The sequence below is a fragment of the Bombus fervidus genome, chromosome 16 (genome assembly GCF_041682495.2).
Source record: "Bombus fervidus isolate BK054 chromosome 16, iyBomFerv1, whole genome shotgun sequence".
In the NCBI taxonomy this organism is placed as follows: Eukaryota; Metazoa; Arthropoda; class Insecta; order Hymenoptera; family Apidae; genus Bombus; species Bombus fervidus.
The window spans coordinates 163,284-175,026 of record NC_091532.1 but is presented as its reverse complement, the minus strand read 5'-3'; the positions used below and the strand labels follow the sequence as shown (position 1 = coordinate 175,026).

At 33.4% G+C, this 11,743-nt stretch overlaps 2 protein-coding genes across 2 annotated transcripts; one reads left to right on the top strand and one right to left on the bottom strand.

Moving 5' to 3' along the window:
• Positions 1-137: 137 nt before the first annotated feature.
• On the top strand, positions 138-3,164 carry LOC139995437 (actin, clone 403). The gene is made up of 4 exons (XM_072018902.1): positions 138-1,065; positions 1,316-1,694; positions 2,318-2,553; positions 2,667-3,164. Exons 1-4 carry the CDS (start codon positions 940-942, stop codon positions 3,054-3,056), a joined length of 1,131 nt encoding a protein of 376 aa, XP_071875003.1. The 5' UTR covers positions 138-939; the 3' UTR covers positions 3,057-3,164.
• A 1,614-nt stretch (positions 3,165-4,778) lies between these two features.
• Positions 4,779-11,248, bottom strand: LOC139995425 (uncharacterized). The gene is made up of 4 exons (XM_072018879.1): positions 8,191-11,248; positions 6,468-7,216; positions 6,086-6,304; positions 4,779-6,004 (listed from the first exon to the last, which is right to left on the bottom strand). The coding sequence occupies exons 1-4, from the start codon at positions 9,670-9,672 to the stop codon at positions 5,914-5,916; spliced, it is 2,541 nt and encodes an 846-aa protein (XP_071874980.1). The 5' UTR covers positions 9,673-11,248; the 3' UTR covers positions 4,779-5,913.
• Between the last annotated feature and the right edge of the window lie 495 nt (positions 11,249-11,743).

The window sequence follows — 11,743 nt, the reverse complement described above, 5'->3', positions numbered from 1 at the left end:
ATTAAAATTACTCACATCTGTACATCTATGTATAAGAAATGTTTCCACAAAGTTAGAATTTGAAATAAACTGGATATACATATTTATAACAATAAAAATAACATATTTTTCTATTATATAAGCTTTATATCATTTTGTATATACTATCAATTCGTTTGTATTTAATGAACTTATAAGTTGGTTTTCGCTTTCATTGATAAATAAGATTTGCTTATTCATAAATATAAATGGATTATTATGGATTATTACAATTCAAATTGTATTTGGTTAGGAAGGATTTAATATTGCCAAAGAGACGAGATAATACCTTTTATGCTATACTTTATATATAAACTCTGTGAAAATTTAGAAATAATCTTTTCATTAGTATACGTATGTTAAAAAGTGATTAAGCATTCTCATTAAAAATATTCATTTCGGCAGTTTTGTTAAGTATAGGATTAATATTGTCATATAGATTTTAGAAGTTGTTAAGAAACTAAAGAAGTTAAACTCTTTTTTGGCTAACAATTTCTATTCTGTAAATATAACAAACGTTGAAAATAAAAAACTGGCATTTAGATTGAATAGAGAGATTAGATATGAATAGGGGGAATATTTGTTGGTAATTATAAAAATGTTAGAACCAAAAATTGCTTTATATTAGCTTAAATTGTATTAGCTGGCATTATGTTAGTTGAAATGTACACTAGTTCATTGACGTGCAAGAAACTGTTTAATATACAGGCATGAATGCATAGAGGTAGTAAAAGAGGGGGCATTAATATAAAGCAGCTCCATTCTTCAGCAGAAACAATATTAGAAGAGTCAATGCACTGTCGAGGTAGTGCAAAATCTAGTCAAACAAATAAGCTATTCGCTGTTTTTGGCAACCAAGATTAATATTTCCTTTTATACCTACAAAGATCAGAAGAGCGACATAAATACTTTTAGTTTAAAATGTGTGACGACGATGTAGCAGCCTTAGTAGTAGACAATGGATCAGGGATGTGCAAAGCAGGATTTGCAGGAGATGATGCTCCACGTGCTGTATTCCCTTCCATTGTTGGAAGACCTAGATATCAGGTAAAACTAACAATATCTTAAATATGACCTATTATAAATTGTTAGTACATACTGTACATTTATATCAGTATAAGATAATATTTGTTCCAACTTAATATCGGAATACCGTGAAACATTCAAAATTATCGTATTTTTAAAATTCAATACATTTACATTTGTAAAATCAAGTTGTTTCAAAGTTTATAAGAAAGAATGGATACTTATCGTATTATTTATTTGTTCTGAAAACAATAAAAAAAATGATATATAGGGAATCATGGTTGGTATGGGACAGAAGGACAGTTATGTGGGAGATGAAGCACAAAGTAAAAGGGGTGTTTTAACTGTTAAATATCCAATCGAGCACGGCATTGTAACAAACTGGGACGATATGGAAAAAATATGGCATCATACATTCTATAACGAACTAAGAATCGCTCCGGAAGAACATCCTGTTCTTTTGACCGAGGCTCCTTTGAATCCTAAAGCTAACCGAGAAAAGATGACACAAATTATGTTCGAAACTTTTAATTCTCCGGCAATGTATGTCGCTATACAAGCTGTTTTATCGCTTTACGCTTCAGGGCGCACTACAGGCATTGTTCTAGATAGCGGAGATGGAGTTTCACACACAGTACCGATTTACGAGGGTACGTGTCATTATATACATTATACATGTATATTTATCATTTCGATCGATAGGATGATTATTTCTGCAAATTATATTATTTCGTTTATATTTCATTTTTTTTTTTTTTAATGAATATTACAAAAGCAAAACGGTTCGTTTGATTTGATCCGAGATATCATTGTATATATAATATTTGTGTACAGATAACGTTAATTGAAAAAGAACTGTTTCCTGAAAAAATTATACGATTTTACGTCATGATTTTTATCGCGACAAAGTACATACCTTTACGTATGTATTTGTATTTACGAAAAATATAATTCGTTTAATTCATTTATTTGTAAAATTTGTCTAAAAACTAAAGTTCATCTAATTTATACAACTTGTATAAAATACTTGAGAAGAAGGTATTCATTTTATTGTATATGAATACATGTTGCACGAATAACGGAAATTGAACATTTTTTTTGAACATTCAGAATGAACATTTTTATTGTCACATATCACGTGGTAGTAATGTACGCAAATGTAGCGTTAGTTTTAGTTTTAATAAAAGTTTATGACAATATCCTTTCAAATGGTTATAAGATCGAAAAGTTGAAGAATCCTGTATATATTAATTATAATTGCTATTTGATTCAGGATATGCGTTACCGCATGCAATTTTACGTATGGACTTGGCCGGCCGCGATTTAACAGATTATCTCATGAAGATTCTAACGGAAAGAGGATATTCTTTTACTACGACCGCGGAGCGTGAAATTGTTCGAGATATTAAAGAAAAATTGTGTTACGTTGCTTTGGACTTTCAACAGGAGATGGCTACGGCCGCTGGCTCAAGTGCCCTCGAAAAAAGCTATGAATTACCAGATGGTCAGGTAATTCTGGCTTATATATAATGTTTAATTTTTTAACGATCTATGGTTATTCAGGAACTGAGAGTTTGAGAGCAAAATGTTCAAATTAATGAACTAATTGATGCTGTTTTTAGGTAATTACTATTGGAAATGAACGTTTTCGGTGTCCAGAAGCAATGTTTCAACCAAGCTTCCTCGGCATGGAATCATGTGGAATACATGAAACCACCTACAATTCAATTATGAAATGTGACGTCGATATTCGTAAGGATTTATACGCCAATTCGGTCTTATCGGGCGGAACCACTATGTATCCAGGTATTGCGGACAGGATGCAAAAGGAAATAACGGCACTGGCTCCGTCTACAATGAAGATCAAGATAATCGCGCCTCCAGAAAGGAAATACTCGGTCTGGATCGGTGGCTCGATCTTGGCCAGTTTAAGCACCTTCCAACAAATGTGGATTTCTAAGCAAGAATACGACGAATCGGGTCCGTCTATTGTACACAGAAAGTGTTTCTAATTCTCCTTTCGAAAAGAGTTTTCAACAGGTTTCAAAAGAAATTTGACTATATTCAATAGAAAAATTATAAATCGATATTGTGTCGTAATAAAATTAACTTACTCTGTATGCAAAATTTTACATCACAACGCGTCACCTAATATTTATTGAAAACTTCGATTTATTTATAGGATAATTAATTTCTAGCATTTATCAGAATGTTTTTGTAAGAAATAATTTTATTTATTTGACATTTCTTATTTCTAAATTATAATTTCTATTATATACAGGTCATTTCATAAGTTGCTAATGGATCGTACCTTTTTCTTCTCTTTATCTCTCTCTCTCTCTCTCTCTCTCTCTCTCTCTCTCTCTCCTTATTCTTATTATTTTATACATTATTTATTTTAATATCTTTTCATTTTGTTTAGAAACAAACAGATTCGCATACTAATATATGAAATACATTTAGAATGTAAATTGTACCTCTTGTACCTCTGTGATAGCCGAAATATTCGACTAAAATTATATTGCTAATACTATTATGAATAATCTTAAGCAGTGATCCACTACTTATGGAACGACCTGTATGTAGAGCAATAATATGTGTACTATAATATATAATATTTATATATAGTACACAATATAATAAATATATTTTGTAAAACACGCATACAGTCATTCATTCCCTTATATATATGATTCATTTATTTTAATACCTTAATATTATACAAAAATAAAAAATGAAAAAAGTTGTCTAGTTCAAAGAAGAAATTTTTATCATCGCAATAAAGCTTTTAAGACCACAGTTTATAAAACTTTAGTTGTTTCTCAAGTTGTGCTTGTTATGCATCGAAAGTAGTAAAGTGATAAAAAATATAAATTAAGTTAACTCATAACGATTCTTTTATCATTGAAAAGTATCCCCTATAATATGTTTTTAATTCATTAAAAAGACATAAGCATTGAAAACTGCGATCTTAAAAAATTGTTACGCTGAACTAAACAACCTTTTTTTCTATAGTTCTCTTTGTCATTAAAAATGACGGAAATGTTTTGCATGATCAAAATAAATGAGCCACCCTATATATACATCGATCCAGTTAAAATCATATACATTTCTTTATAGTTGCACGCATACGATATATCAGACATATGCACGCACGCACGCACGCGCGCGCGCGCGCACACAAAAAATAAAGTAAACGTATATACATGCTATACACATGACAATTACGTAGGCTGTCACAATCTCGTTAATTCGAAAGTCACAACAATATCACGAAATTCCGAAACAATTTATGTAATCGTTAAAACTTAACAAGAGGTACTACTTTATGCCTGGCATTCATTTATGTTTTCAAAATTATATTTTATACAATTCAAATAATGTTAATAGCACAAAAATTTATGTTGTTTCAAATAGTAATTATAATATTTATAAATGTTATGAGATTTTGTGTATCAAAATGTGATACACACACACACATATATGTTTTATGAAATTATTAGTTTTAAAACAGAAAAGTATATGACATTATTTTACGTCTTTGGTATACTTGAAAAAGCTTTCAATGCGTAAAATCGAATTAACGAGAACAACGTAAATAATTCTATGCTATGTCTTAACGTACCTAAAAGACGCTACTCGTTCTTATTCTGTTTATTGTAAACAAAATATAATCATTTGATGTCTACTCATCAGTAGTGCGCACTACTATAAATAAAATAGTAAACAAAAACTTATGTATAATTGGAAAGATGTTTCTTTTTATTTACAAGTTATAATCGCTATGTTCACCGTATTTTAACGTCGAGCATTTCAATTTACGAAATGCTGACCATCTCTTATGGACGGTTGAATTGAGTACCCCATTACTTGTCATGTATGATAAAATAGTATAATGCAATTGAAGTACATGCATAATAAATTAGTGCATTTTACTGAAAAAATTTTCGACAATTGTAATTAAATGCTAGGGTAAAATTTAGAAAGAAATTAAAAATGAAATAGAAAAGTATAGAAAAGAAGAAGATGGAACAAAGACATATCTTTAGTAATTGATGTTAAAACTGAAAAGAAATTTATTAAAGCAGTTTATTTCATTTTAATATTTTCAAGCGGACATCGTACCCACTTTTCTTTTGCACTATCCATAGAAAAAAAAAAAAAAAAAAAATTACATAAACAATTCGTAATTTTACTGAATCTTTGATGTTTATCATGGAACATATTTGTTGACACCAATTAGTTTTACAGCCAAAACCAAAGAAAAGGGCTACGAAAAATTTCAAGTTGATTGCATTATTTGTATATAATATTAATTTTGTAATAGTTTATCACGAAGTATGTATATCTTCAACGCATCTGACCTTCTGCATGTTTAATTAAATTTACATTTTATCCAGTTAATTGCAAGAAAATACACTTAATCTGATTATTTATGTCCGTTGTAGTCTGTACAATTCCAAATAAGATTTTATAAGTATATTTAATAAATATTAATTAAAATTGAATAAATGAATATTTCTACAAAATTGCGACAATATCAAATTACAGTCGTACAAATAAAATGATTCTTATAGATTTGAACAAACTATAAGATCAATATCTTTTGATCAAGCTTTAATAAACACGAATGAGTAAGTAAGAAATAAAAAGCATTGTATTATAGGTACTCTTGTGAAGTATAGTCATCTTTCCTGAATTTTGTTTTAAAAAAAGGTAATAAAAATATCTTTGGTGCTCCTATTTCATGTAATAAAAAAGATATGATTTTAGAAAAAAGAAAAAAACAGATGTATATGAGGGAGCATATCTATAACAAAGATTAAAAATGGTAAGACAAAAATAATCCTGTCCACTGTCGTAAAACGTTTATCTTCTAGTAGATTTTCTTCTACCTGTTGATCGTTTTGGACGACGACTGTTCGATCGTGACATATTTGACCAAGGTAAAGAAAATTCACTGTAATTATAAAACAAATGATATAACCAATATAATTCAGTACAAGTGTAGGACATAGTTACTAATACATTATTAATTTACCTTGGGGTGAAACTAGGAATAGGAGTACCAAATGCAGTAACAGGTAACTGGGGATCCACTTGAAGACTCTGTATTTGTTCTACATCAGGCCATAACGACGATACAGCTTCTTCTTCAACAGCAGACGGGCAAGGCCCGGTATGATTAGTATTGTAACACGTTGCTTGATGATTCTGTCTTTCTTGTCTTTGTTTTAATTTTTCAATATGTCTCTGTTCTCTAAAAAAGGAAGTTCATCTGACTATTAAAATTTACTTAATAATCAAAAATTTACTTAATAATGTATAAGTTTGATTGAAACGGTGAAACATTATGAAACGGTTGGAAGGAAATAAAATACAGTAACGATACTTTGGTATTACTTTGGTAACACGATACAAACCTTATCCTTTGTACATCCCATCTTTTTCTCCTCCTTTCATCATTTTCTAACTTTAAATGTCTTTTGTTAAAAATTTCATCATCCAAATTTTCAGTTCCTTCCATCGTATAACAGCTTGTATATATCTTTACCCTCCAATTTGGAACTTCTAACGAGGTATTACTTTCTACTAAATTAGGTTCCTTTAAATTTAACGTATAATTGGGATCTCCAACAGCTGTATAATAATGTTCCTCTGTGGTAAGGAAGGATTCCTTTTTTGTCAACGGCTTCCCTTTCCTATCAGCTTTCCTGTTGTTTTCTTGAGTTAATGGCTTATCTTGTACCGTAGAGGATGTGTCGTTGCTAATAGTAGACGAACATGAAACACCCCTTTTCCTTTTGCTTCCACTGGATAGCGACGTTGAGTCTGTTCTTCTTTTCTTCTTCTCTTCCCATTCTAATCTAATATCATTACCAGTTTCTATTTTTGTCTCGTGCTTACTTTGATTATCATTTGGTTCCTGTTTGACAGTGGTAATGCCACCACTGGTATTTAAACGTATCTTAAAGCTTTCATTGTATTGAGAATTACTGTTCTCAGATTGAATATTCCTGTGAAGTTCGCTAGTCGATGGCACATTCACAGAATTAATAGTTGGAGACGAGCAAGCTCCTATGTGCTCTGACGCAATGGAATTTTCATTGTTTTCTGATCTGAGCTTTTGCAAATTTACACGCCTGTCCATACGCTCCAACCGCAGCTTAAGCTATAACACAGACACACATTTATAAGTAAGTTCCGTCAAAATAACGGGTATCTCTACAGCATTAATGTTAATGAAAATTATAGTTCTGATATATTGAAATTGTACAAATATAAATTTAAACATTTAATCAATTAATTAAATACAAATATAAAATCGAGATTTATTACTTAAATAATAATAAACACGATGAATATATTCCATACATTGCACGGAAAATGTAAATACAACTAAATACAAAAATTCATGTAGGAAGATTAGAATGAATTATTTTTTCCATTTTTTCATTCAGAAACACAAACATTCACAAATGAATAATCATATAAATTACGCAATATTCGTTTAAACAACTTTATTTACTGTCAACAAACGATAGGTCGGACGAGTTTTGATTTCTTTCCGAATCCCAGGCATGATCATTCTCGCAATTGATCATATACACGTATAGATAAAACAAAGTATTAGCGAGAGTGATATTATCGACAATAGCGTCGCGAAAATTGATCGATTCTTTCAGAAAATCCGTTTATTTAAAGATGTTTTATTTTCCATAGTGAGAGTATCGTCACCGGAAAGGCAGATTGCCCGCGAGAAACAAACAGAAGTTACATATGTATAACGTGCTTGTTGTTTCGAAGTTACGGTTCTATACAAAACAGCGCCATCATGCGGTAACGTTACGTCTGACCTTCACGTTCGAGTGACCAATGAAAGAAAGAGGAATAAGAACCGGGAAAGCAGAGTTGAAAGAATGGGAAGGGCAAAGATATTGACACACGGACATAAACGCGGGTACTTTGCAATGCGTCTTATCGTCAGAAACATGCAGCTCGCGTGGTAATAGTAAATTAGTAGTAAAAGAAATGACAAAAAAGAGAGAATCCCAGAGGAAATGAAATAATTGTAAATTAACACGAACATTGAGATACGCGTTAACATTGAGACGAGAAGATTAAAAGCAAAGGAAAGGAAGGTACCGTTTCATTTTCCTGTCGTAGAGCTGCTAAGAGCTTATCCTTCGTCACGATTTGTTCGGATTGTTGTTGAATCAAATCAAGATGAAGAAGCAAGAGTTCCTTAAGATGTTTCACTTCTGTGAGATCGTTCTGACGTGGTTCGTTACCTCGAAGAGGACTGACACCAAGAGTGGAGGTGGCAGTGGCTACTGCCGGAGCTCCGCTATCTGTCATGCTGGCGTACATGTGATCGAAATCACAGGGAAAACTGAGTATTCCAGCGGCTGGTTTACCATCCTCGTCGACGTTTTCGAATTCAGTACGGGAGCAACTATTGTTCTGGTTAACGACAGAGTTAACGGTGGTGCTGGTAGTCGAGACCGTGTTACTTCGAACGCCGCTGGTCGCCGACGTGGTAGACAAGTGTTCGTTCATCGCCGCGACCATGTTGTCGTCGTCCTCCTCGTTATCTTCTTCCTCGTCTTCTTCGTAACAAGGAGCAGAAACGGCCGTAGTCGCTCGATCGTCGTGCTCAATGATGGTGACGGTGGTGGTAGTGGTGGTGGTAGTGGTAGTGGTGGTGAGATTGACGATTGGCGTCCCGATACACCTTCCGGTGTACGTCTCTTCAAATTCGATTTCACTGTATTCCGTTCTTGTGTTCACATCTTTTTCATTACGTATCGCTCCCTGATTCTCCGGTATCTTCAGATCGGAATTCACGTCACAAAACTCCACGCCGACGACGCCCTCGGCGGTCAAGCCGGTAACACAGACACCACTATTACTACCACTGTCACCGTTATCACTGCTGGTGGAACAACGACTACCACCACTACCACTACCGCTCTCACTAGTAGCACTAGAACCAGTAGTACCAGTACCAATACCAGCACCAGCACCAGCACCAGCACCAACACCAACACTGACAATACCACCAGCAGCAACAGTAATAATAGTAGTGGTAGTAGTAGTACAAGTAGTAGTATTAGTATTAGTATTAGTATTAGTAGTAGTAGTGGTAGTAGTAGTAGTAGTAGTAGTAGTAGTAGTAGTAGTAGTAGTAGTAGTAGTAGTAATAGTAGCAGCAGCAGCAGCAGCGGCAGCAGTAGCAGCAGCAGCAGTAGTGGTGGTGGTGGTGGTGGTGGTGGTGGTGGTGGTGGTGATGGTGGTGGTGGTGGTGGTGGTGGTGGTGATGGTGGTGGTGGTGGTGGTGGTGGTAGTAGTGGTAGTAGTGGTAGTAGTAGTAGTAGTAGTAGTAGTAGTAGTAGTAGTAGTAGTAGTAGTAGTAGTAGTAAAAGAAGAAGTAGTAGTAGTAGAAGTAGTGGTCGCAGTAGCAGTAGTAGTAGCGTTACTAGTATCACCAGCTAAAGCAACTATGGAAAAGGCAGTGCTGCCAGCAGCGCCGCTCTCGTTTTCTTTCCTATTCCCGTACTCGTACCAGTGAACGTTCTCCTTCTTATTCTCACCGTTCACGAGTTTCGAGGCCGAGCCACTCGACATCTTCCCTCTCTACCACCCTCACCGTCGCTTCCCACTTCTTCATTTGTGGCCGCCTCGAGCGTACCACGCGCCCGCACCGCGCACATGAAACGTCTTGACAATATGTACCTTCACCGACAATGCCCTCACCGCCGATCTCTATCCCCGTCACATATCATCACCCTTCACCGATCTCTTATCCAACTTTACAAACACTTCCTTTTAACAGATATTATTTTCCAATCTTTTCCTCTTTCAACACAACCTCCTCTCCAACTATCTGCCAGTGGCAGCGCACGAGGTGCCTGTCGTCCAAAATCGTACTTGTGTGTTTACTCCGACGAGCTATGCGAGCCGCGCGCGGCGTTTCTCTGCTTCGTAGTATCCTAAACTCACGACATCTCGCGGTACCAACCACAAATCCTGTCGTTTCATTTGCTTTACCCATCGATCATCTAGCACCCACCACATTCGACATCGACGAATCTTATTGAACGTAAGCACACCCGATGCAATCTTCTCCTTTCGTTCTTTATTCTCATGTACACACGAATATACCTCTGCGATATATGTGCATGCCACTTATGTTCGCGACAAAGAAAACAAGCGCATGCGTTCTATCATTATATTTCTCGCTGTGCCTTTTCTCTGAATAATATGTACAATTTACTTGCTTACACCGTACGATGGTTTTCACATTTTAGCGATATGATTAGAACGGAAATTTTACGTAAATTACTCTACGTATACAATTCCAATTATTGAAATTTCATTTTATTTATAAACTTGCATCGTATTTAGTTGTTTTCATTTGCTTTATCACAATTGACGTACATGTATACGTACATCTATTCCTAATTTAATTTAACAATTTTAGAAAAGCCGTTGTCATTGCCGATTGTTATTTCTCATTCAATATTTTAATGCTAAATTACTTTTCGATATGCGTCGTTTTTTATTTGCTCGTTTATTAATAGAAACAGGCACTTTTAATGAATTTTCAAACCTGGCAAGACATAAAAATTATCATAATAAGTATATTCAGTGACAATGCCATTTTCTATCAAATTACTTGCCATTAGCTTTGCCAATTACGCGATAATTTTAGAAAACTTCCGATAACGTAGAGATGTGTCATTGAAAACTATTTATTTTTGTATTATGTATACGTATATACATAATGTTGCATGCATTACCAGTATAGAAAGTTACACATACGAACTTTATAATCGATAAATTTAGCAAAAAACAAATTTCGTTTTAAACATTTTCAGCAAACAACTTAATTATGTTAAATGTCAAATAATGTTTAATCGATGTTTCTAAATTCATGAATTCGATCGTTTACGAGTGATCGATATACATATTCAGTTTCAATTAAATCGATTAATTTGCATTCCATACTCAGTAATATTACATAGTTTTTATTATGGTGATTTGTATATTGGGATCGAAAGTTACAGTCTATAATGTGATACATGTCGCTATGATGTTTTATAATAAATTCTGAAGTTGATACGATGCAAATCGTCACGATATTGTGGATAATGGATTTCTAATATATGCTTAAATAATAGTAACAATGTCGCGCGAAATTTACGAATTGTTCCGTTACATCTTACGGATATGTATGTTGTATGAATCCCATAAGAAGAAAAAGAAGAAAGAAGTAAGAATCAAAATAACGAATACATGTCTCAGGTATAAAAAAAGAATCTAACACTAAATGCTATCTATAATTGTACCACAAAGAGCTTACATGATATAGTTGATGAATAAAAAAAAATTCGAGATTTAATTATACAAATATTTGTATGTTGGGTTGTACTCATTGTCCACGTAATTCGGTGCTTTTATAACGCTAAACATATGTATGTGTAAAAGTTTGAATATAGAAGTTTTGATTTTTAACGTTATACATAAATAATTTATTGCCTGTTGTAAATTTATTTTTAATTATATTAAAATCATAATTCATATACGTCAGATAAGGGAAAAATAACGCGTCTCGAGCGTTTAAACTTTTACGTTTATGTTTATTATTTGTTCATTTTTATTGCTTATCTGACATTTATGAATATTTATTAAACAC

Excerpts from the sequence above, each read along its gene's own strand:
- LOC139995437 (XM_072018902.1), top strand. The coding sequence starts at position 940 with ATGTGTGACGACGATGTAGCAGCCTTAGTAGTAGACAATGGATCAGGG. Across the intron at positions 1,066-1,315 it reads TTGGAAGACCTAGATATCAG|GGAATCATGGTTGGTATGGG; the intron begins GTAAAACTAACA and ends AATGATATATAG. Across the intron at positions 2,554-2,666 it reads ATGAATTACCAGATGGTCAG|GTAATTACTATTGGAAATGA; the intron begins GTAATTCTGGCT and ends TGCTGTTTTTAG.
- LOC139995425 (XM_072018879.1), bottom strand. The coding sequence starts at position 9,672 with ATGTCGAGTGGCTCGGCCTCGAAACTCGTGAACGGTGAGAATAAGAAG. Across the intron at positions 6,305-6,467 it reads TGGGATGTACAAAGGATAAG|AGAACAGAGACATATTGAAA; the intron begins GTTTGTATCGTG and ends TTCCTTTTTTAG. Across the intron at positions 6,005-6,085 it reads ATTCCTAGTTTCACCCCAAG|TGAATTTTCTTTACCTTGGT; the intron begins GTAAATTAATAA and ends TTATAATTACAG.